General features: G+C 45.5%; 1 protein-coding gene and 1 non-coding gene across 2 annotated transcripts in view; one reads left to right on the forward strand and one right to left on the reverse strand.

The window, feature by feature from the left end:
- SLC2A9 (solute carrier family 2 member 9) overlaps positions 1–6,758 on the reverse strand; it is a 234,658-nt gene extending 227,900 nt beyond the window's left edge. The window contains exon 1 of the mRNA XM_037829396.1: positions 6,656–6,758. Within this exon, the coding sequence (XP_037685324.1) occupies positions 6,656–6,718 (63 nt within the window). The 5' untranslated portion in view covers positions 6,719–6,758. The remainder of the gene's footprint in view (positions 1–6,655) is intronic.
- A 16,457-nt stretch (positions 6,759–23,215) lies between these two features.
- LOC119530757 lies at positions 23,216–23,322 on the forward strand. Its single transcript, XR_005216138.1, has one exon. It is a non-coding gene; the product is annotated as a U6 spliceosomal RNA (small nuclear RNA).
- The last annotated feature ends 2,648 nt before the right edge of the window (positions 23,323–25,970 follow it).

The following is a 25,970-nucleotide window of genomic DNA, read 5'->3' on the forward strand; positions in this document are numbered from 1 at the left end:
GATCAACTGAAGAAGCTAGAAAATGAACAGCAAACCAATCCTAAACCAAGTAGAAGAAAAGAAATAACAAGGATTAAAGCAGAAATAAATGACATAGAGAACAAAAAACAATAGAAAGGATAAATATCACCAAAAGTTGGTTCTTTGAGAAGATCTACAAGATTGACAAGCCCCTAGCTAGACTGACAAAATCAAAAAGAGAGAAGACCCATATAAACAAAATAATGAATGAAAAAGGTGACATAACTGCAGATCCTGAAGAAATTAAAAAAATTATAAGAGGATATTATGAACAACTGTATGGCAACAAACTGGATAATGTAGAAGAAATGGACAATTTCCTGGAAACATATGAACAACCTAGACTGACCAGAGAAGAAATAGAAGACCTCAACCAACCCATCACAAGCAAAGAGATCCAATCAGTCATCAAAAATCTTCCCACAAATAAATGCCCAGGGCCAGATGGCTTCACAGGGGAATTCTACCAAACTTTCCAGAAAGAACTGACACCAATCTTACTCAAACTCTTTCAAAACATTGAAAAAAATGGAACACTACCTAACTCATTTTATGAAGCTAACATCAATCTAATACCAAAACCAGGCAAAGATGCTACAAAAAAGGAAAACTACCGGCCAATCTCCCTAATGAATATAGATGCAAAAATCCTCAACAAAATACTTGCAAATCGAATCCAAAGACACATTAAAAAAATCATACACCATGACCAAGTGGGGTTCATTCCAGGCATGCAAGGATGGTTCAACATCAGAAAAACAATCAATGTATTACAACACATTAAAAACTCGAAAGGGAAAAATCAATTGATCATCTCAATAGATGCTGAAAAAGCATTTGACAAAATCCAACATCCCTTTTTGATAAAAACACTTCAAAAGGTAGGAATTGAAGGAAACTTCCTCAACATGATAAAGAGCATATATGAAAAACCCACAGCCAGCATAGTACTCAATGGTGAGAGACTGAAAGCCTTCCCTCTAAGATCAGGAACAAGACAAGGATGCCCGCTGTCACCACTGTTATTCAACATTGTGCTGGAAGTGCTAGCCAGGGCAATCCGGCAAGACAAAGAAATAAAAGGCATCCAAATTGGAAAAGAAGAAGGAAAACTGTCATTGTTTGCAGATGATATGATCTTATATCTAGAAAACCCTGAGAAATCAACGATACACCTACTAGAGCTAATAAACAAATTTAGCAAAGTAGCGGGATACAAGATTAATGCACATAAGTCAGTAATGTTTCTATATGCTAGAAATGAACAAACTGAAGAGACACTCAAGAAAAAGATACCATTTTCAATAGCAACTAAAAAAATCAAGTACCTAGGAATCAACTTAACCAAAGATGTAAAAGACCTATACAAAGAAAACTACATAACTCTACTAAAAGAAATAGAAGGGGACCTTAAAAGATGGAAAAATATTCCATGTTCATGGATAGGAAGGCTAAATGTCATTAAGATGTCAATTCTACCCAAACTCATCTACAGATTCAATGCAATCCCAATCAAAATTCCAACAACCTACTTTGCAGACTTGGAAAAGCTAGTTATCAAATTTATTTGGAAAGGGAAGATGCCTCGAATTGCTAAAGACACTCTAAAAAAGAAAAACGAAGTGGGAGGACTTACACTCCCTGACTTTGAAGCTTATTATAAAGCCACAGTTGCCAAGACAGCATGGTACTGGCACAAAGATAGACATATTGATCAATGGAATCGAATTGAGAATTCAGAGATAGACCCTCAGATCTATGGCCGACTGATCTTTGATAAGGCCCCCAAAGTCACCGAACTGAGCCATAATGGTCTTTTCAACAAATGGGGCTGGGAGAGTTGGATATCCATATCCAAAAGAATGAAAGAGGACCCCTACCTCACCCCCTACACAAAAATTAACTCAAAATGGACCAAAGATCTCAATATAAAAGAAAGTACCATAAAACTCCTAGAAGATAATGTAGGAAAACATCTTCAAGACCTTGTATTAGGAGGCCACTTCCTAGACTTTACACCCAAAGCACAAGCAACAAAAGAGAAAATAGATAAATGGGAACTCCTCAAGCTTAGAAGTTTCTGCACCTCAAAGGAATTTCTCAAAAAGGTAAAGAGGCAGCCAACTCAATGGGAAAAAATTTTTGGAAACCATGTATCTGACAAAAGACTGATATCTTGCATATACAAAGAAATCCTACAACTCAATGACAATAGTACAGACAGCCCAATTATAAAATGGGCAAAAGATATGAAAAGACAGTTCTCTGAAGAGGAAATACAAATGACCAAGAAACACATGAAAAAATGTTCAGCTTCACTAGCTATTAGAGAGATGCAAATTAAGACCACAATGAGATACCATCTAACACCGGTTAGAATGGCTGCCATTAAACAAACAGGAAACTACAAATGCTGGAGGGGATGTGGAGAAATTGGAACTCTTATTCATTGTTGGTGGGACTGTATAATGGTTCAGCCACTCTGGAAGTCAGTCTGGCAGTTCCTTAGAAAACTAGATATAGAGCTACCATTCGATCCAGCGATTGCACTCCTCGGTATATACCCGGAAGATCGGAAAGCAGTGACACGAACAGATATCTGCACGCCAATGTTCATAGCAGCATTATTCACAATTGCCAAGAGATGGAAACAACCCAAATGTCCTTCAACAGATGAGTGGATAAATAAAATGTGGTATATACACACGATGGAATACTACGCGGCAGTAAGAAGGAACGATCTGGTGAAACATATGACAACATGGATGAACCTTGAAGACATAATGCTGAGCGAAATAAGCCAGGCACAAAAAGAGAAATATTATATGCTACCACTAATGTGAACTTTGAAAAATGTAAAACAAATGGTTTATAATGTAGAATGTAGGGGAACTAGCAGTAGAGAGCAATTAAGGAAGGGGGAACAATAATCCAGGAAGAACAGATAAGCTATTTAACGTTCTGGGGATGCCCAGAAATGACTATGGTCTGTTAATTTCTGATGGTTGTAGTAGGAACAAGTTCACTGAAATGTTGCTATATTATGTAACTTTCTTGGGGTAAAGTAGGAACATGTTGGAAGTTAAGCAGTTATCTTAGGTTAGTTGTCTTTTTCTTACTCCCTTGCTATGGTCTCTTTGAAATGCTCTTTTATTGTATGTTTGTTTTCTTTTTAACTTTTTTTTCATACAGGTGATTTGAAAAAAGAAGGGAAAGTTAAAAAAAAAAAAAAAAAGAAAAAGAAAAACAAGGAAAAAAAAAAGATGTAGTGCCCCCTTGAGGAGCCTGTGGAGAATGCAGGGGTATTCGCCTACCCCACCTCCATGGTTGCTAACATGACCACAGACATAGGGGACTGGTGGTTTGATGGGTTGAGCCCTCTACCATAAGTTTTAACCTTGGGAAGACGGTTGCTGCAAAGGAGAGGCTAGGCCTCCCTGTATTTGTGCCTAAGAGTCTCCTCCTGAATGCCTCTTTGTTGCTCAGATGTGGCCCTCTCTCTCTGGCTAAGCCAACTTGAAAGGTGAAATCACTGCCCTCCCCCCTACGTGGGATCAGACACCCAGGGAAGTGAATCTCCCTGGCAACGTGGAATATGACTCCCAGGGAGGAATGTAGACCTGGCACCGTGGGACGGAGAACATCTTCTTGACCAAAAGGGGGATGTGAAAGGAAATGAAATAAGCTTCAGTGGCAGAGAGATTCCAAAAGGAGCCGAGAGGTCACTCTGGTGGGCACTCTTATGCACACTTTAGACAACCCTTTTTAGGTTCTAAAGAATTGGGGTAGCTGGTGGTGGATACCTGAAACTATCAAACTACAACCCAGAACCCATGAATCTCGAAGACAGCTGTATAAAAATGTAGCTTATGAGGGGTGACAATGGGATTGGGAAAGCCATAAGGACCAAACACCACTTTGTCTAGTTTATGGATGGATGTGTAGAAAAGTAGGGGAGGGAAACAGACAGACAAAGGTACCCAGTGTTCTTTTTTACTTCAATTGCTCTTTTTCACTCTAATTATTATTCTTGTTATTTTTGTGTGTGTGCTAATGAAGGTGTCAGGGATTGATTTAGGTGATGAATGTACAACTATGTAATGGTACTGTAAACAATCGAAAGTACAATTTGTTTTGTATGACTGCGTGGTATGTGAATATATCTCAATAAAATGATGATTTAAAAAAAAAAAAAAAAAAAAAAAAAAAAGATGTGGCACATCGCAGAAATGTGGGGGCATGTGGGATGTTGAATATGCCTGAAAACGTCCAGCCCCACGATGCATGGCCATGGCAAAAAGGCTGCTCAAAGTCGATGGGACCCCAAAACATCCAAAGAAAACTAACCCTCAATAATCAGGGTATTTTTGAGCACATGAGTCCTTCAGTGTAATAGTCATTCTGCATATTAGTCAATGGGAGATACCACTTGGAGAACTGGCTATTTCTTGAATTGACTTTCAGTAAATTGGCCTGCCTGGTGGAGTGGTGGGTCTAGAGCAGGAATCAGATGTGGAAACGGGCAATTACAATATGGCATGCAATGGCTGCAGATTCCCCAGGAAAACGTGGTGGAGGCACCAGGCTGACCTGGGGCTGAATCATGGAGGACTTTCAGGAAGAGGTGATTCCTGAGCAGACTCTGAAAGGATGAGTAAACCCAGAGGAGCACACAAGCAGAGAAGGGTGTGGGGAGGGAGGGCACTGTGGAAAGGCCTGGAGGCTTGGGCACCCTGGTGAGTGTGTGTGGGGAAGCAAAACCCTTCGGTGTGATTTGGGCTTAAGTGTGGGAAGGGGCCAGAGGAGGGGAAGAGATGGCAGCATCTGGATATGGAGGAGCTCCCCTGTGCCACCCTGATGGGATTCGTGCATCATCTCATTTACTCTTCCACCTCCCCGTCTACAAGACTTACAAGATTTCCTTAACTCAGGCCTTCCACCTGCTCCCCCTTGGTTTCCTCATCTCGCACAAGGGGTCTAGCCAGAGCTCACAGAAACCCACATGGCATCAGATGGCCCTCTCTACCCTTTTATAATTGTTCCATGGTTCCTCCAATGGAGCCGAAAACTCTAAAGCCACCATAAACCAGGTGAGTATCATAAATACGCATCTATGGCTGGTCAGAAGGAGAGGTGGCGGGCATTACTACTCCTGGCCCTTGCTCGGGCACTTCTTTCTGATTAAATGCCCTCCACTTTATTTGTCTTTCCATACCCGCCTCCTTTGCCACCTCCTCCAAGCCTTGCCGACCTCCCTCACCTCTGCTTCTGTGCTGCCCAGGTCTGCCCTGGTTGTCCTCAGTGTGCCTTCCCAGGAACGTCACCAAGGGCAGGGATGTGTGAGCTGCAGCCCCTTTGTATCCCCAGGACCTTCTTCCCACCTGACCCAGGGAAGGGGCCTGGCAGATACTTCTGGAGCTAAACACAAACTGACCCCTAGATGATTTCCTGATGCTGGAAAGTCAGCTTGGACAAAGCGAAACAGCAGATATTTCGGGAACTGAACTCAAGCTGACCTCAAGATGATTTCCTGAGACTGGAAAGTCATCTTGGCCAAGGTGAAACTTTTCCAGCAGGGAAGGATCAGACAAAAAAAAAAAAGGAGTTTTCTGCTGCATGTCATTTAAGCAGAATGTTTACAATGACTGCACTCCTCTCATTACACCAAATGCGTAGACAGTGGAGCCTTCACTCAACCTAATATAAGCAACAGGAAAAAGAGAGATTCTCCACTTAGGGGAAATCACATGACTCTGTCTCTGGTGGCCTGAAGCAGGTGGCTTCTCCTCCTCCTCTAAGATGGAAAAATGAGCCTCAGCCTGTCAATTCACACTGCCCTGGCAATTTGGTAAATAAACTTGTGTTGGTTTTATCCTATTAAATAAAGATTGGTGACAAATGTGGACATATTTTTCTTCTGAGTCATGGTTGCCTCCAGGAGACAAGGCACAGCCACCAAGGCTTTGGAGGCAGATTTTGGAGGCAGATGACCACAGCTTGAGACGGGCTCCAACTCGTCCTTGCTACGCAGCTTGGACAAGTGATGTCACCCATCTCTGAGCCTCAGTGTTTGGCCTGTAAAATGGGAATAACGATGCCTTCACCTTGGCGTGGCTAAGCGCACTGAATGGCTTGGCTGGGCCAATTTGGGCAGAGTGGGCATGCTCTGACTGTTGGCATCTGTGTCTGGTAAAGACAGGTCCCGAGGGGTCCTGAGGACGGGAAAGCATTTCTAGCTGCAAGGACTTTGTAGCCAAGGGGCCAGGCAGAACGGCCCTGTGGTGGGGTCGGGGGTGGGTTTCACTGTATCTGTGATGAATGTAATCACCTTCAAGAGCACGCAGCCCCTCGATGAGAAACAACCTTTGGTACAGAGACCCCAACCCCAAAATGTCACCAGCAGTTCAGTGTCTTCAACATCATCAATCGCCCAAGCCTCACCCCATAAACTGTACACTGCACACGCTCCTTGCCATATTATTTTGCTTCCAGCCCTGCTCACACTCCTCTCTGCCTGACCCCACCTCGGCCTCCACTTCCCCTGGGAGGAGACAGAGGGGGACAGAAGCGAGGAGGGTCTGCCTGGGGTCAGCAGAACACAAAAATCAGAGAGAGACCAAGAAAGGAGACTGACCGATTTCTTTTTCACCGAGTCACTTTGTTTGTCATCTGCTGGGTCCTTTTCAGTGACCTTCATGGTTTATTTTTCAGATTTTGGACTGTTTGGGTTTTTTTCCCTGAGAAATAGACAGAAAGAAGAAGCCATTAGACATTTGCTTTCAAGGATGGGTAACTCAGGGAGGGTGGCCCAGAATGACCTTTGAAAGATCTGCAGTGAGGACCAGGCTGGGGAAGGGGTCCCTCCCTCTGACCCCAGCCTCCCCAGGGACCTGGGCAAATCCCAGCCCCTCTCCAGCCTTGGTGTCTTCATTGTGAAGTGCTGGGGTTGGACTTCCTCTGGGTTTCCCACACTTGTGACTTTGCTTATTCAATACAGACCCCTCCCCAGAATATTCTGGCTTGATAGGTAATTCTTACGATGGGGCCCATTTTAGAAAAGCTGGGAGGTGTGTCCCCAAAGATGTGAAAATAAAAGCATTGAAACTCAAACGAAATGTCAGTCTCACCTGTCAAATTGGAAAAAGTTACCCAAATTGTAAGTAACTACTAGCGTGACAGAAGTAGAAATTGTGCAGCTTTTCTGGAGGGCAGTTTGGAAATATGTTTCTAAGGCCATAACAATATCTATGCCCTTTGGCCCAATTATTCCATTTATCAAAATGCATCCTCAAGCAGTAATGAGAATCTGAACAAAGATTTAAGTCCTAGATTTGCCGCATTTTTTTTCCATACTAGAAAAATGATATTCATAATAGGAAAAAAACCTAACAGGATTGTTTAAATGATTTATGGTATATCCAAATGATGGAGGCTCACGCAATCCTTAAAAACTTATGTTGAAGAAGAACATTTAATGCCATAGAAAAATGCCCATAATTTACTCTTACTTGACAAGAGAATGAAGATATGTAAAAGAATATGCATTGATCAACATTAGCAATATAAGTACTTGTTAAGACATGCACACTGTTGTACAGCAGATGGACTTAAAAATAATGTGCATGTTTTAAATTTAAAATTAAATTTAAAATGTAATGTTAATCTAGTAAATTATTTATTCAACAACTGTTTTTAAGCCCCTATTGTCTTAAGGTATGGGATGTAGTCTTGAGCGAACCAGAACCTGTCCCTGCCCTTGTGGAGCAGAGACAATTTAGTAAAAGTGTCTGGTCTGCTCATAGGCATATTGCAAATGAGTGCGGCTGGCCCAGCACACGATGGGAGAGCAGCAGGAGATCAGGCTGCAGAGATGGGTCAAGGACAGAGCACATGTTTACGTGCATAGAAAATAGACTCGCTGGAAATAGAACAAAGCATTAATAGCAGTTATCACTCAACAGTGGCATTTTAGCCACTGAAAAAAAAATCTTTGTTTTTCTATAGTTTTCTAAGTTTTAGGCTGAAAGACTTCTATAACTAGAAAAACAAGTTATTTCAGTTACTTTAAATAAAATATGTATCTATATATAGCGAGAGAGAGAGAGAGAAAGAGAGAGTAATTAAGCCCTTAAGGTTTTGAGTCAGCAGAGATAAAGTAATGACTGAATGCTCTGCTTCTTAAGGCAGAAATAAAATTCTGGAAGAATATACAGTTCCTCGAGGATGGTGGGCTACGAGCTATTTGAAGTCATTTCAGCTGGCTTGCAGAGAACGTTGGTTGGTGGGTGGCGGGTGGCAGCTGCTTAGGGACCCTCCAGCCCAGTGGACCTCCATCTTCTTGCAACGATGTGCATTTCCAGGTTCTCTGCTTGCTTGGGCACCCCCCTGCCTTTCCATCTCTCTCTGTCCACCTTCAAGGCTTACCTCCTCTGGTTGGTCCATCTGCATCCCATAGCTTATGCAATGAACCTAGCAAGAACTGAATTGTATAGGCCGACTGTTGTCTTGTCTGTGTCCTCACCCTTGCCTGTGACCTCCTCAAGCTTGGGAGCTTTAGCTCATTCATCTCTGTGTCCACAGAGTCTGATTAGAGCCTGGCCAGAGAGGTATCCAGAAAACAGAATGGGTGGGGTGGAAGGTACAGGAAGAGTAGGGTCATGATTGGATCAGATGGGACAGGATGGGACAAAGAAAGCCAGAATGCTGGTGTCTAGGCCACCCCACTGCCCCTCTCCAAGGACTGCATTCCCATTTTGGTTTGTATGAACTGCCATCACTGCATAACCCCCGGGAGTGCCATTCACACAGATGACACTGGTAAAGCTCCCTGGGGTTGTGCAACATGGTGGCTCTGCAGGTACCGGAGATGGAAATGGTCCCCTAATGATCATGGAAGAGCCAGGATTTGAAAAGACATGGAGCAGAGTAGAAGGAGCAAGTCCCTGTTGGAGTCCCAGGATGGGGTTCCCATCCTGACATTGCATCTGTGACCCAGGACACATTACTTAACCTCTGGGTCTGCTTCCTTGTCAATTACTGCAATATGCCTATGAGCAGGCCAGACACTTTTACTAATCTCATTTGATGATTGCCAGGTGAGAGCTAAGCTATTTAAAGGGCTCAGGGAGAAGCCTGGCAAATCTTTGCAATCCTATGAATGGCCACTATCATTCATTGAGGTAGAGAAGACTTGGAAAGTAACACATTTGAGGTTGGGAGGAGAGGAAGAGTTCTATTTAAGACATGTTAAGCTTGAGATGTTTATTAGGAGACATCAAAGCGTTAATATCACTGAGATATTTGGATATAAGAGTCATGCTCAAGAAGTGGTCTGGGCTGGAGATGAATTAAATGGTAATTAATGCCATGGCTTTAGAACAGATAAGGGATGGAAAATTGGCAAAAGAGACCCAGGCAGTGAAAACAAGGACAGGGAGGTGTTAGGAATGGAATGGAAAAACAAGGAATTTAAGATATGAGCGGTCAACTGTGTTGGACATTGATCAGCATGTGCCCTCACGGAGGTCTCTGGGCACTGGGAGAGCAGTTCACGTGGAGGGGTTGGAGAGAGCCTGGGGCATCTGGAAGAGGAGACTGTGTAACAAGCTTAGTCACTGTGCAGAGGGCCAGAGAAGTGAGCGGGCAGTGGGGTGTGGGGTCAAAGGAAGGAACACGGGTAAAAATGTGGGCAGGATTGCAGAGTTGGAAGAGGGAATTTGGAGGCCTTCTGTCTAATGGTGTCTGTATTTGTAGTGAAGTGTGAGGCAAAGTAATCAACAGAAGGGGAGAGGGGGTGGGTGGCCAGGGGCAGGTTGGAGAAGCTGTGAGATGGTCACCAGCGTGCTCTGGAGAGCAGCCCTGAAAACCACCCTGGTGGGATTGTGGGATGGTGTGGACAGTCCATTCACAGCACAGCGGTGGGAAGGAAGATGTGGGGCTCACTGGGCTTGAGTGTCCACAAGGAAGGGACAGAGGGTGAGTGACAAGGGAGCTAAGAGTATATGTCAGAACTTCCATTTGGGGGTTAGCCTTAAGAACTTCCATGAGAAGATGTGGTTCAAGCTATGGCCAGAGGGTGCTTTTTGTTGGGATGTACATTGTCTGTCCAAAGTTGGAACCACCTCGAAACCGGGGTCAGAGAAGATGAGCGATCACAGGTGTGAAGGAGTGTGAACAGAAATGGGTGGGAAGAGAAGAGATGGCTATGGGTGGGCATAAAAAGGTATTAAAGTTAATGACGGAATGAAACAAAGGGTTCTCTATTATATCATGTGCTAGAGAGTTCAGTGTGATGTAACTAAGGTGAGGAAAGTGGGCATGGGACAGGGCAGCCGCTCAGCAGCTGTCAAACAGGAAGTTGAATAAAGCCTTTGTGTTGCCAGAGCTGAGGTGTGCGCTTGCCCAAGGCCATGGCTGAGAAACTCAACTTTCTCCCCAGAATGTTGCCAACAGAGAACATTGCTGGCACTGAAAGGGTGTGGGTGGCAGATTGTGCTTCCTTTCAGGTCATAACTAACTCCAGTCTTCTCCAGGGGCCCTGGCCATCAAGCAAGAGAAAGAAGCTTCTAAGTCAATCCAGCATTTCCAAAACGTATGCAACTGCAAAACACTTCTATTCAAGTTACATCTGTTCACACCCAGTGGAAGTACTCTTCTGTGGTACGTACTCTAGGAAACCCTGCAGCACAGGGATTGGAGAGAGGATGGACTCTGGAGACATGCATTCAAATCCCAGCTCTCCAGGTTTCTTGCTGTGTGGCTTGAGGAAAGTTACTGAACCTCTCTGTTCCTTCATTTTTCTCTGGGCCGAGTAGGGATGGTACCAGAACCACCTCACAGGGCTGCTGTGAGTATTAAATGGGATATTGTGTGAGAAACACATGGTGAACGCTAAAGGCACATGGGCTATTGTTATCACTACCAGTCTCCCAGCAGATGGCCTTGGCCAAACACACATAAGGCGCTTGTTGTTTGTAAGGGCCTCATGGAATGGATGAGGTTTTTAGAACTGGTTAAGGGAAAAAAAAGGAGGGGGGCCCATTTTGTGGTTGGCTAGAGAACCCTAAATGGCCACAAAATAATTCTCTAAGGCTTAAATAGAAGAATACATAGATACATGAAATATATACATGGTCCATGAGCCTAAATAAATAAGTAAAGCACGTAAAATAAATACACACAAGCTCTGTGGGTGATGAGGACTCTGGCAATCTGCCATTTCAACCTGCAGGGACGGTAATCTCACTGCTGTTTGGGACTCGTATGCTGCTGGAGCGGCTGGGCCGAAAAACTCCAGTTCCCATGGGTGAATGGGCACGACTGCAGCCCCGAGAGCCTCCACCGATGCCTCTCAGGCCTCCCCGCAGTCCAGCAGCTACAGAGTTAGCTCCCACGGCAGCAGAGCAGGGGACTCAGCTCAGGCCATCTGCTGGGGGCTGCCTAGGCTGGACTGGGGGCTGGAGACTTGGAAAATCCCCTCCTGTTTCTCCGGCTGCTGCTCCCGGCAATGAAGCCTTCCCGGGCACCAGGCGTCAGATGCTATCCTGAGCCCATTTGACAAAGAAAGCAACCGAGTCTCAGAGACATAACTTTGCCCACCCAATGTGTCTCAGAGGTTGGATTTGAACCCAGTTTGCTTGAGGTCACACCCTCGCTCCCGAGCCTGGTGTGGGGTAGAAGGACAAAGGCAAAGAGCAAACGTGGATTTGTTCCCCCAAACTGGGCTCAGGCCAGCTGGGGGCTCCTAGATGGGCCTGGAGCCCCAACCTTGTAGATGCAGCTCCCCCCACCCCGAGCAAAGCCCAAGGACTCCAATGAGCCACTGGTGGGCAGCTCTGAATAGAACACCCCACCACAGCCCCTGCCCCCCGAGTTCTCCCACTGATGGACACTTGGCTGTGACTATTCACAATTTTCAGAGTAATTCTCTGATGACAACGGCAAAATAAGAAATTGAAAATGCATATGGAATATAGAGCAGTTTGAAAGAAAGAAAGAGAAAAAAGGAAAGGAGGTTACTGGCCCTTAGACTAACAGTCACAGCTGTGCCCATTTATAAACTATTTCATTTTTATATTCCCTTTCTTCAGAACCTGCATTAAACACTGAAGACTTTACATATAGATTCTCACTTAATCTTTAGAAGGACCCCGTGAAGTGGCTCCCACTAGCCTCATTTTCCAAATCCCTTATCCTGGCTGCTTTTTTAGGAGCCGCAGTAATTCTCGAAATCCTCCCCAAAGCAGACTGATGTCTGTGAGAGTAACTTACCTGTTTCCTGGAATTTTCCTTGCCCGTTCCAGTCTCAAGAGCAAACAGAATATGCCTGGTGGATGGATCAATGTCAACCTGGGAAATTGTGAAAGAAAACCTCATTAATGATGAAACGCCTCCAGCTTTTGCCATAAACATTCCCCTAATGCCCATCTTAAAAAGCGTTCAGTTATTAACAGGTGATTATTGATGGCGAGCTCAGCTGATTAACGCCATACCCAGGGGTGCGTCAACAAGTTCTGGACCAGGCATCCGAAGGCAGAAGTGCCCATCAGAGCCACGGGTGACCGGCCTGTTGACCTTGGCTTGTGGCTTTGCCCTCTGGGGTCTGGTTCTCTTTAAAACGAGGACTTGACCAGTGGCAGGGCAGGCCTGCCTAGGTTGCGATTGTCATCAGTAAGATGACATGTAAGAGTTGTAAAGCAGGACACAAATGAAATGGCAGGTTGATACAACCCAAAGGAGTGAGAAGAGGTTTAGCTCTTGCTCCTCTGTGAGTGTAGACGCAAAATCAGCCCTTGGAGCAACACCCAAGCGCACTCAGCTGTGAAATTCGGCACTCGTGACCATTGTTATTTTACGAATGCCACGTGGCCCTCCTGACTTCTGTCTCTAGCTCTGAATTGATGCAAATGTGCTAATTCTTCGAGGGCTAGAGTAACAGAGAGAAGTGAGGACAAGGGAAGCGGGGCTAGGTGTTCTTGGGCAGTCCCAGGCTAGACCCAAAGCCAGCCCAGGGTCCACAGAGGGAGGGAGGGCATGAGATGTGAAGCGTGGCTCTCTGTGTGCAGCACAGAAAGATGGGGACCCTGGAGTCCCACCCACCAAGGGAAAGGATGCAGTACATGGCTCAGGTAGGTGCTCAGCCCTCGGAGACAACACTGTCTCGGGAACCTGAGAAAGCCCATCCTCTTCCCTCTGCATCAATTCAGAGCAACCAGGCAACCTTTTCATGGCTAATCCCATTTCCTGGATGCCTCGATTTCCCTCTGAGGGTTCTAGGCTCCTGACTCCCTGCAGGAATTTTTTTAATCTTGGGGTTACCTTTTGAAGGATGTGGATGGGATCCCTAGAAAGGACTCCTTTAAGCAGAAAGTCAGGGAGAAATCACCTGGTCCCTGGGGCACACCTAAGGAGGTGCAATGAATTTGTTGGCGTGGTCTTTATCAGCCAACCTCCAACCTAACAATGACGTTTCTGTACCCAGGGTGATCTCAGTGGTGCTTAAGGAAGTACAAACACACCAAGATAGAAGTTTCCCCTGGGCAATGGGATTGCTTTCTCAGGCTTTTCAGATGTTCCATGATTATCCAGCTGGTACCTCTCCTTTCCCCAAGCAGTGAAACAACCTCTCTCGACTTCCTTTTAGCTGTAAAAAGTCATTCTCTGATTCCAGCACACAGAGAACTTTAAAGAAGCATGGAAAGCAGTCCTTCATTCATTTGGCAAACATTTGGTGAGTGTGTGCTGTTCTAGGCACTGGGGCTGGAAGAGCTAACACAAGAGGTGGAAATTTCTGCCCTCACAGAGCTTAGATCCTGTTGAGGGGAGATGGATCATAAACAAAATACCTAACTAAACAATACAATACAGTAGAATATGATAAGTGCTGCATTAAAAAACAAATTAAGGAAGGGGGATAGGAGTACTTGGGTGGGGAGTGAGATGGCAAAATTTAAAAAGGTGATTCTGGAAGGTGTCACCGGAAGAGAGAATTTGAGCAAAGACTTGAAGGAAGGGAGAGGCTGTGTCTCGTGGATTACTGGGCTGCGTCTTACAATAACCATGGATGTGAGAGGCTGTGGGAGGCAGAAAGGGGCCTCCACCTCCCTGGCAGCCCAGAGGGAAGGCTCTCTGGGGTTAGAAGCGAAGGAGATCTCCAGCAGAATGACCACTGGGAGAAGGGCCAAAGCGGGGAGCAGGCTGCTGATTTAGGGAAAGGTAAGGAAGCCCCTTGGCTCTAGCGCAGGATGACAGGGTGTGGGGAGAGTGGTGGAGATCTTTCCAGAAAGCCAAGTGGAACAAGAATACAGAACCAGCCCAGCTGCTTGGACTGGGTCCTGCCCGAAGGGGAAGGATGGTGAGGGACTAAGAGGTTAAGATGCCGAAACCAGATGCCTGGGTTCAAACCCCCAGCTCTACCATTTATTAGCTCTGTGACCCTGAACAGGTCATTTGACCTCTCTGAGCCCCAGTTTCCTCTCTACCAGTAAAATGGAAAACGTATGAGAGCCGTGTGTGCATGCTGTGTTCAGTTATTATTCCTAAACATAGTCCTCCGAAGGCATCATGGAGGGGGGCTGGAGTGGGGGGACCAGACCAGACCAGTGCTGGGAGGGAAGTCTGAGAACCTGAGGCTGAGCATTTGCAAAGCCTGTGTATCCCAGCAAAAGACATGCTCTCACATCCAATCCATGTTTCCAGGGTACAAACCCATTTGTAAATAGGAGCCTTTGAAGATGTATTATCAATTAAGGTGTGGACTCATCTGTGAATAGAATCTTCTGAAATCTTATTTGGATGTGTCCAAACTGAATCAGGGTGGGCCTTCCTCCCTGACTGGAGGCCTGAGAAGTAGATGCCGGAAGTCAGAGAAACCACGGGAGCCGGTGGAAACCTGAAGAGCAGACACAAGGAGAGCGAGATCACCCTGTGAGGACAGGTAGGGATGCGAGACAAGGAACTGCAAGGATGAGGCCGGCCAGCTGCAGAACACCCAGACCCCAGGAGAAAGCATGGTCTTGCCGACGCCAGGATCTGCGACTTTTGGCCTCTAAAGCCATGCTCCGGTAAATTCTTGTCCTTTGAGCCAGCCAGTGTGTGGAGCTTGTCATAGTGGCGCTGGTGGACTAAGCCAGAGCCCTTGACTGAATAAGTCAGTATAGGACCTTTGTATATAAAGATGATTTATCTCTTCACTCAATGTTCCTTCTGAGCACTGACCTTCTTCCTGGCTATTCACTGGACATAAGGACAGGTTCTGCCCACTTGGGTCTACAGTCTAGTGGGGGCGGGGCACAGATACCAGCACAAGCCGTCCAGTGGAAGGCAGCGGGGTCACGGGGCAAAGCTTGGCCCTTGGGAAACCTAGAACTCAGAGGCAGGTGGTGCCAGAGAGATGCTGGCTGTGGCCGTGGCCGTGGCCTGGAGGGTTACTTAAAAACGTGGATTTCTGGTCCCACCCCAGGTCCCCTGAATGGGAAAATCCAGGAAAAGGATCTGATAAGCTATGGTTTTAGTAAGTGTCCCAGGTACTTTAAATTATCAGCAAAATTGGTGTTATGGGTTGAATGGTGCCCCCCAAAAGACATGTTGAGCTCTTAACCCCTGGTAGCTGTGAGAGGGACCTGATTTGGAAAGAGGGTCATCGCAGATGGAATTAGTCAAAGTAAGGTGACTCATACTAGAGTAGGGGGCCCTTAATCCCATGTGACTGGGGTCCTTGTTAGAAGCAGGGGATACGCCGACAGGGGAGAAATTGGAGTGAGGAACACTAAGGAGCACCAGCAAACACCAGAAGCTAAATCAACAAGGAAGGAACACTGAGTCTCCCGGTGACTCAGCAGCCCTAGGAAACTAAGAAGGTTGGCAATCACTGGTCCAACACAGCTCCCTCTTTTTGCAGACAGGAAACTTGAGGTGCAGAGATTTGGCCAAGGGTGCCACCACAAGGCGGGACTGGAGAGCAGCCCCTTGGCTTCCCCCATCTGAGGCCTTTCGATTCCCCACAGCTGCTCCCCACTGACAAATTTAATTGTTGTATCTCCACCCCAATTCCTGACAGAGTTGAGAAAGCTGAGGCTAAAATAAGACAGATGAAACAGGACGAATATCATAAGAAAGAATGAATAAGTAATGAATAAGAATCACAAGATGGAAGGGGAGAAATAATTGTAGCAGAAACTTAGAGATGGTTTGCAGCCACTGAGGATTCGATTTCCCTCTGAGGGTTCTAGGCTCCTGACTCCCTGCAGGAATTTTTTTAATCTTGGGGTTACCTTTTGAAGGATGTGGATGGGATCCCTAGAAAGGACTCCTTTAAGCAGAGCTATAGTTGGTGATGTGGGAATTTGTCTTCTGGTTGTTCCAGCCTTGGAGATACTACCTACCATTATCTCATCTGTTTTCAGCAACTGTGAAACAGCCTTGATAAGTCATATCCCCAAGGCTGGAAGGCTGGAACAGAGTCAAGAGCTGCCACCATCCCAGCCAAGTGGGGTTCTACCAGATGGAACCCCGAGAAGAGACCCCAGAAGAAAATGAGGTCACCCATCCCCTACTGCAGGCTCCAGCCTCGTCTCCAACTGACTTCCGTTCAGCTGAGAGCAATCCCAAGCCAGAGTACATTGCGCTGAATGGAACTGAAAGAGTCATTTTAAAGGTACTCGGTATAGCCACTGAAATGCATGAGCTGGGTGCTGCAACAAGTTTGGTACAGAAGCAAAGATGAGAATTAACATGCATTCAGCTTGCATGATACCAAGCAACAGCTACCACTTACTACCTTACCTACCGCCTCGAGCGCAGAGCTTCCCAAGAGCGCCCAGTACTCTAAAATTGTAGCCTCCATTCTGTCCCTGTCCCAGGGTGAAGCATCAGCTCAACTCCTCCCACTTGTCAAACTCTGCTTGATGGACGTCGACATCATCAGTGGGCCAAGGTCCTCCCTGGTTATTGGGCAGGCCATGGAGTGTGTCCCTTCCACCAGAGTGTGGCCTTCACCTTTGCGAAATGTGTCTCCTAAATGGCCTCTGGAAGACCAGGGCCCCGTTGGCTGGTGAGAACATGGATTGTCTGGGCCTGTCCCTTGCGATTCTGATTTAATCCATCTAGGGTGGGTCCAGGGTCTCTGAATTTCAACAAACACCCCCTACTCCCCTTCCAGATGATTCTGGCACCTTCAAGCAAACTGTTAGCTTATTACTGTTACCAAACGTCAGTCTTAGCTTGCCACCTTGACGATGCTTAAAGTATTTTTTTATTTAGCTTTGCCCTAAGCCTGTGGTTCTCAACCTCCTATGGCTGGGAAGTCACAGAGAATTCACATCCAGGGCTGCTCCACTCTAGAATCATGCAGTTTCCACCCTATCAGGGTAGAGAAGTGAGTAGCCCCTTGCCTTCCAGTGGGTCTAAACTGAGGTGGGATACTATGTGTGTGCTGCTTTGTAGCATCAGCTAAGAAGAGGCTTTCCCAAGGACTGATGTCGGGGACCGAGCACTGGTTTTACTGTGTTCACCACCAACCTTAACTCCCTCTGGTTTCTTCCAGGAAAACAATAAAGGAATAAAGTGTCACTCTTATCAGAGAAGCCAAGGTTTGATCAGCATTATAAAGATCGGATTTTCCTTATTTGATCATTTGCATGGTTAATAGGCTGGCCATGAACTTTCATTCCTGGCAAAGTCTAATTGCTTGAAAGCTGTGCACACTTTGGAAACAGGCTGTATTGTTTACTGATCCAAATTTAATTAGCTTCAAATTTTCAGACCAGCTAAGGAGCAATGAGGTGCATTGTTTGCTCTCCGGGGTGAGAAAGGAGCCTCTCTGCTTCCAGGCTCCCCGGGGCAGCTCCGTCAAAGGGGTTGACTCCTAGAGAGCGTTTCAAAGCATGAGTAGGATGCTTGAAGGGATCCCCAAGACTTATTTTTAAAGCAAAAATGGTGAATGCACTGGTTATGAAATCATCCGATGTCAGTCCTAGCAATGAAAAGAGCAGAGGAATCATGCCGTGAACTCCTTTATTTTAGAAACCAGGAAACACAGACTCCGAGTGAAGGTGGGTGGGGAGCAGGGCCAGAGGGAGAGCCATGTGACCCGCAGGTGGGTTCATTCTAGAATCTGAGCATGATGAACATGGAGGTGAACAAGACTTAGCTCTGCCCAGGGGACTGCACTATGTATGTGTGTGGGTGTGTAGGGGGAGCAGAGACCTAGAGAGAACCTTCTAATATACTGTTATTCATGCTCCAGCAGAGGGACAACAGGGTGCTGAGGAGGAAGGGAGCTGTCCTCTTGCATGACGTCGCCCATTCATTCATTCATTCATTTGTTCGTCTGATAATTTGCACTGAGCATCTCCTCTGCATCTGACCCTCATACTCCAGTGGGGCGTCAGACGTTAAGCAGCCAAATACTTAAATAGGTGTTGCAGTACAATTACGGTATATTCTAGAAAGTAGTGTACGGTGGTGTGAGAGGCAATATCAGGAGGTTCTGACCTCATCTGAAGAGTGAGAGTGAACAGGGCATGTGGGGACAGGGTGGGAGTGGTCAGGCCCGGCCAGAAGCAGCAAGCGGAAAGGCCCATGGGCCACAGGGTGCCTGTGCTTGAGAGTTTGGGAGCCCAGTGTGGCCGGAGCCCAGAGGGTCAGGAGAGGTGGTCGTGGCATTGGACAACGCCTGCCTTGTAGACGAGGAGAGGGATGGGGCTTTATCCTAAGATCACCGGAAGTCCTGCCGGAGGGGGGGATACACAGGGGATGTGAAGATCAGGTCGGTCTTGACCAAGGACCCTGGGTCGTGAGGGTTCGGGGGAGGCGGGTGGACGGTGAGAATGTGGAAGAGGAAGACAGCCTTCGGTCCATAGAGGAGGTGATGGAGACTTAGACCAGGGCGCCGGCCGTGAGAGCCAATGACTCCTAGATGGTTCCAGGGATGGCAGGAGATAGTGCATGCAGATCCCACAGCACACGTGGTGGTTGGTGCCTGGCCCCTTTCATGATCCAGCCTGTCCTGCCCTCCAACTCCTCCAGCCGTGCTGGGGGCCCACGGTGACCCTCTTCCAAAACTCGCCGAGAAGTGTCTCGAGGGGAAGCAAGTGCAGTGCAGTATAGACAGCACATGACTGGCTTCTGAGCAACCCCAGGTTCCAATTCCCATGGCTTAGCTGTGTGTTCCTGGGCAAGTTAAGCAGAGACACAGAGCCAGGATTTTTTTTTCCATAAAGGGAAATCTGCGTGTCTCTTTACAGGTGAGGGCTACAATTAAATAGGATGCATGGGAGGTTGGGCGCAGTGGAGCTCTTTGGGAAGCCTTAGCTCCCCGTGATCTGCTCTCCATCCCCTTCAAGTGCTGATGATTCTGAGTGTCTAACTCAATTTCCACCTATTGTCCTGTGCCCCACGAAAATCATATTTCTGCTCTCAGTGGTTTATTGTAACTTGAGTCTATTATGCTGGATTATATTACTGGAAATAACTAAGATGGTTTTTCTTGCAACAGACAGGATAAGTGACAGTCCCCTGTTACGTGGTCCCAGCCTGTCTCCCACCCAGGTGCTCTGCCTCCCTGTCTCTGCCCGGGATTCGTCTGTCCTTCCCAGCAGCCACCAGGGTCTCCAGAACATTCTCCTCCCTCCTCTCTGCCTGTCTGGACCACACTCATCTCTCAAAAGTTAGCTTCAGTCTCCCCTTTTCCATGAAACCCTCATTAACTTCCCAGAAACCATCTGGGTGAGCTACTCCATTTCATAAATGGAGAAATTCAACTCAAACTTCAACTTAATGCAACTCTAAATTCTTCAATGGAATATGTAACAACCTTCACTACTTGGCCTCACTACCCCTTTTATGACTAAATTAGCCAAGATGTAGAAAATTTAGAGTTTTTGAACCATAACTCTCCCCTGCCACACCCATCACAAACATTATGAATTAATCATAGCACTTTCTTCCCCACTGAGCCCAGACACAGCCTCGGGAGCCTACTCAACACAGCGCAGCTGTGACTCGGTGATTTGAGTTTCCAAATGTGGTGCAACCTGCTTGCCCTCCCTGCTGACTCGATTCTGTGAGGTGAACTTGCCACAGGGTCTCCAGCCTCTGTGCATTTGCCCATGCTGTTCCCTCTGCCTGAAAAGCCCTTCCCTGCCTTCTCCTTTGGTCCACTGCTGCCTGATGCAAACCTTGCCTGCTTTCCACGTTTGCCGAGCACAGCCAGGCAGAATTAATGGCTCCTTCTTCCTACCTGTGGGCTCCGTACCTGGGACAGCTGGCCCCAGTCCTCACCAATGCCCCGTGACCCAGGGAGGAATTATAAAGGGCTAGATTGTTCTTTCCTGATTTGCATTTTTAATCATAAGAGAAGCAGTGATGATAGCAGGAAAGAGGAAGAAATGAAAATGGGATAGAATTCCTCTATGGCAAAGTCTTGGGCCGAGAAATTCAGCAGCCTGGCTCAGCAGAGGCCGTGCTCATCTGAAAGTTTGGCACTCTTAAAATATGTGCTTGGAAAGGCACCCAGTGGCCAAATCCTTTCTCCATCTCCAAGGGGCTGACTCCTTCCTTGTTCATTATCCAAATATGGCCATTCCCTGTTTTAATCAACCAGGCCTCAGCTCCAAACTCATCCATTCATTTGCTCACTCAATAAATATATACTGACATCCCCTGCACACCTGGTGGCCTGGGCTGAGGTGGGGACATGGCCATGGACAAGCCAGTCTGGTCCATGCCCTTTGTGGGGCTGGAATCCCGGGGCTGCTGTCTGAAATTCAGGGTGATTTCCATCCATGGGGATCCCTTAAGGAGCCTTGCAGACCTCCTGTCCTTATACCCCAGGGCTCACTTCACCCCCAGCCCAGTCCTCCTGGGTTTGCCTTCAATGGTGGCCATTCTGGCTTTTCTTGCGCCTTCATCATCACAATCCCCTATCTTTGCTCCAAGGGCAGCTGGGGCCAGTTATGAAGATTGCAGTACCTGGGCTGGCCCGCCTGTGCTCACACACTGGCTCGTGGACTGGGTCAGTCTGACTGAGGCCAGTGACTTCCCCTCACTGGCTTCCATTTACTCATCTGTATGTAAATAAGGATGAAAATAATGATACCAGCCTCACAGGGACTCTTAAAAAATAAGAGCACAGCACTCAGAACAGTGGTTGGTTCTAGAAATGCTCAAGAAAAGGTGAGAGATTGAGGCTCAGAGAGGTGAAGCCACCAGCCCGTGGTCACGGAGCAAGCAGGAAGCACAGTAATATTTGAGCCTAGCTCTTGCTGTCACACTTATTCTTGAGGCACGTTGGAAACCGCTGGCTCTCAGGTAACCAGTGTTCTTTGTACCTGGGTACATAAGAGGAAAGTGGGGTGTTGTTGCTGAACTTTGACCCCAAAGGACTTGAGATCTCTTTGATGAGGGCTCCACTTTCGGTCTCAGTGGAAACGCTGAAAATCAATCATGGCCATATTTCTGAGCGCTGCTCTAATACAGGGTCTTTTGCACCCCCTGCTTCTGATCGTCTTGGCCCCATTCCTTCGAGGGCACTGCTGGCACATAGATTTCTGGGGTCCATGTCTGGGAGTACTGAGATTGGATTTGTTAAGCAGTATCCTCAGCCCAAGCTCGGCTCTTTCTGCGGTGTCACCCATGTCCCTGGTCCTTGCACTGCTGGTGCCCGATGCACGGCCTCCCTCCCTCAACAGAGGGCAGGGCTAAGTCGGCCTTCCCTTCTCCTCCTGGCTGGCGATGGTGTCCCGGGTCACCCTGTGTGCCGTCTGTCCACTCTCAGCCCAGGAAGCTCCACCCTCCTGGGAATCAGCACAGCACCAGCCCCCAGGCATCCACAGCTGCCCTCTCACTCTGGCTGCTTAACTCTGAGCCCTTATTGAGCCTCCCTGAACTTCAGCTTCTGATCTGTGGAATGGCTGTCAGGAATAAAGGAATGCCTGGTTCCTTGGACGGCCGGAGACACAATATGTGTCAGCAAACAGTGGTAACAGGTTTAGCTGTTACCATTAGACCAGAGCCCACAGTTAATCTAATCCTTTATATGTTCACAATTTTTTTGGTAATAAATAAAATAATTACAGCATTATAGTTACAAGCATGGAGATGAGAGCTAGCAAAGTTTGCGCTCCACCACTTCTGTATTGCATAACCCTGGGCATGTTTCCTAGACTCTCAAGTCTTAGTTTCTACATCTCTGAAGCAGAAATGACACCAAACTCGTGCACTGTGTATCCAGATTAAAAGGGATGATGTATGAAATTTCTTAGTTCAGTGCTGACACAGGGGAAAAAGGAATCAATAAATGGTAGCTATCAAAAATTCATCATTCTTAGATAACACTGCCACTCTATTGCTATTTTTCTTCTACTGTAGACATATCTAATCCCATATGGTTTTTTTGATACTATTTATACAGTTTGCCATCCTGCTGTTTTTCCCAGAATTTTTCTCCTCATTATTGACATCATTTTTAATGGCATTTAATGGCATTTTAAATATCTCCTCTTTTTTGGTGACCACATTTCATTGAACCGGCTGGTCATGGAGGGAGTTTCCTTTTATTCAATGTTACAAACAGCTCTGCAGTGGTCATTTATGGGCAAATAGCTCCTTCATCATTTGGTGTTATGGGTCGAAGTGTGTCCCCCAAAAAGATATGTTCAAACCTTAATCTCCAGGACCTCAGAATGTAGCCTTGTTTGGAAATTGGGTCATTGCAGATGTAATTAGTTAAGATAAGGGCATATGGGAGTAGGGTGGGTCCTTAACCCAGTCTGACCGACATCCTCGTAAGAAGGGAAGACAGACAGATGCAGAGAAGGTGGAGGAAGAGACTGGAGTTGGGCAGCTACAAGCCATAGAGCACCAAGGGTTGCCGGCAAACTCCAGAAGCAACAGGAGAGGCAAGGAAGGGATCCTCTCCTGAGCCTTCAGGGGAGCATGGCCTGGTGGACACCTTGATTTTGTATGTCTAGCTTCCAGAACTATAAGACGATAACTTTCTGGTGTCTTAAGTCCTCAAGTTTGGAGTAATTCGCCATGGCAACCCTAGGACACCAATACATTTGGATTTTTCCTTAGAATAGATTTCAAGGAATGGAATTATTGTGTCAAAATTCTATGCAAAAATAAGAATACAATGCACACTTTTAAGTCTCTTGATGCATATAGATATTTCTTGGTTCAAAAAGGCTATGTAGTGCTCACTTTGGCAGCACATATGCTTAAATTGAAACAATACAGAGAAGATTAGCATGGTCCCTGTACAAGGATGATGTGCAAATTTATAAAGTGTTCCATATTTTTATGGGAAGACATTCTGTGTTCATGGATTGGTAGGCCAGATGTTGTTAAGATGTCAATTCCACCCAAATTGATCTACAGATTCAATGCAATACCAATCAAAATTCCAGCAGCCTACTTTGCAGAAATGGAAAAGCTTTTTATCAAATTTATTTGGAAGGGTAAGAGCCTTGAATAGCCAAAAACATCTTGAGAAAGAAGAACAAAGTGGGAGGATTCACTCTTCCTGACTTTAAAGCATATTGTAAAGCCACAGTGGTCAAAACAGTATGGCACTGGCATAAAAATAGATATATTGACCAATGAAATCAAATTGAGAGTTCAGAAATAGACCCTCAGATCTATGGTAGATTGATTTTTGACAAGGCTCCCAAGTCCACTCAACTGGGACAGAACAGTCTCTTCAATAAATGGTGTCAGGAAAACTGGATATTCATCCAAAAAAAATGAATCAGGACCCCTATCTCACACCATATACAAAAATGAACTTAAAATGGATCAAAGACCTAAATATAAGAACCAATACCTTAAAACTCCTAGAAGAAAATGTAGGAAAACATCCCTAAGATCTAGCGATAGGCAGTAGTGTCCTAGATCTTACACCCAAAACACAAGCAATAACAACAACAAAACAAATAAATGGGACCTTCTCAAAACTGAATACTTCTATGCTTAAAGGGACTTTGTCAAAAGGGTGAAAAGGCAGCTGACTCAAAGGGAGAAACTATTTGGAAACCACATATCTGATAAGGGTTTGTTATACAGCATGTATAAAGCAATCCTACAACTCAACAATAAAAAGACAGCCCAATTAAACATGGGTAAAATAATTGAATAGGCACTTTTCCACCAAGGAAATGCAAATGGCTAAAAAACACATGAAAAAGATGTTCAACTTCACTAGCTATTAGGGAAATGCAAATCAAAACACAGAGATATCATTTCATACCTGCTAGAATGGCTGCTACTAAACAAACAGGAAACCACAAGTGTTGGAGAGGATGTGGAGAACTGAAACACTTATTCACTGCTGGTGGGAATGTAAAATGGTGCAGCCACCGTGGAAGACAGTTTGGCAGTTCCTCAGGAAGCTACGTATAGCCTTATGATGCAGCAATCCTGCTACTCAGTATGTACCCAGAAGAACAGAAAGCAGGGATAGGAATAGATGATTTGCAACTGATGTTCATAGTGGCATTATTCACAGTTGCCAAAAGATGGAAATAACCCTAGTGTCCATCAACAGAAGAATGGATAAACAAAATGTGTTCTATATGTATGATGGAATATTATTCAGCAGTAAGAAACAATGAAGTCCTGAAGCACGTGAAGAATCTTGGATGAATCTTGAGTGAAATAAACCAGACATGAAAAGACAAATATTGTATAATCTTACTAATATGAACTAATTATAGTATGTAAATTCATAGACATAAAACCTAAATACAGGATACCAGGGGATAGAATGAGGCTAGAGAATGGGGAGCAGTTGCTTAAGATGGGCAGAATTTTTAACTAGGTCAAGCATAAATGTTTGGAAATGGGCAGAGGTGACAGAAGCACATGATTGTGAGTATAATTAACAGTGTCGAATGGGTGAATGTGGTGGAAAGGGGAAGTTTGGAGTCATGTATGACAACAGAAGGAACGTTGGAGGTAAAACATAGGAATGTATAACACAGTGAATCTTGTGATGGACAATGACTGTGATTAGCTGAACAAATATGAAAAAGTTCTTTCACGAACTGGAACAAATATACAACACTATTACAAGGGGTTAATAACAGAGTGGTATATGGGAAATAATGTACCTATTGCAAACTATGAACCATAGTTAGCAGTAATATCTTAATATCCTTTCATCAAGAGTAACAAATGTACCAAACCAATACTAGATGTTAATAATAGGGGGGATAAGACGTGTGCCAGTCTGTATATATTATGTCCCCCAGAAAAAGCCATATTCTTTAATGCATTCTTGTAGGGGCAGACACATTAGTGTTGATTAAGTTGGAACCTTTGGATTAGGTTGTGTCCGTGGAGCTGTGACACATCTAGCCTTATTTCACTCAAGATTCATCCATGTCTTTATGTGCTTCAGGACTTCATTGTTTCTTACTGCTGAATAATATTCTGTCATACGTATATAACACATTTTATTTATCCATTCTTCTGTTGATGGACACTAGGGTTGTTTTCATCTTTTGGCAATTGTCTTCCGGTTTGCTAATGCTGCCAGAATGCAAAACACCAGAAATAGATTGGCTTTTATAAAGGAGATTTATTTGGTTACACGGTTAAAGTCTTCCACGGTTTGTTCTGGGATGTTTTGGGTTTTCTTATTTATTTTTATTTCTTTTTCTGGAGTAATGAAAATGTTCTAAAATTGATCATGGTGATGAAAGCACAACTATGTGATGACACTGTGAGCCATTGTATACTTTGGGTGTATCATATGGTGTGTGAAAATATCTCAATAAAATTGTACTTTTAAAAAAAAGCAACCTAGGGGAAGTAAGAGTCCAAGAAAAAAAAAGGTGCACAATTTACACTCTCAGAAGTATAGATAAGCCTGCATGATTCATCACATCTGCCTTTGGCTCTTTAAAGCCCAGTTTGAGCCTCCTGACTTAATTCTTTCTATCCCCCAT

This window comes from Choloepus didactylus, chromosome 3 (genome assembly GCF_015220235.1).
Source record: "Choloepus didactylus isolate mChoDid1 chromosome 3, mChoDid1.pri, whole genome shotgun sequence".
Taxonomy (NCBI): domain Eukaryota; kingdom Metazoa; phylum Chordata; class Mammalia; order Pilosa; family Megalonychidae; genus Choloepus; species Choloepus didactylus.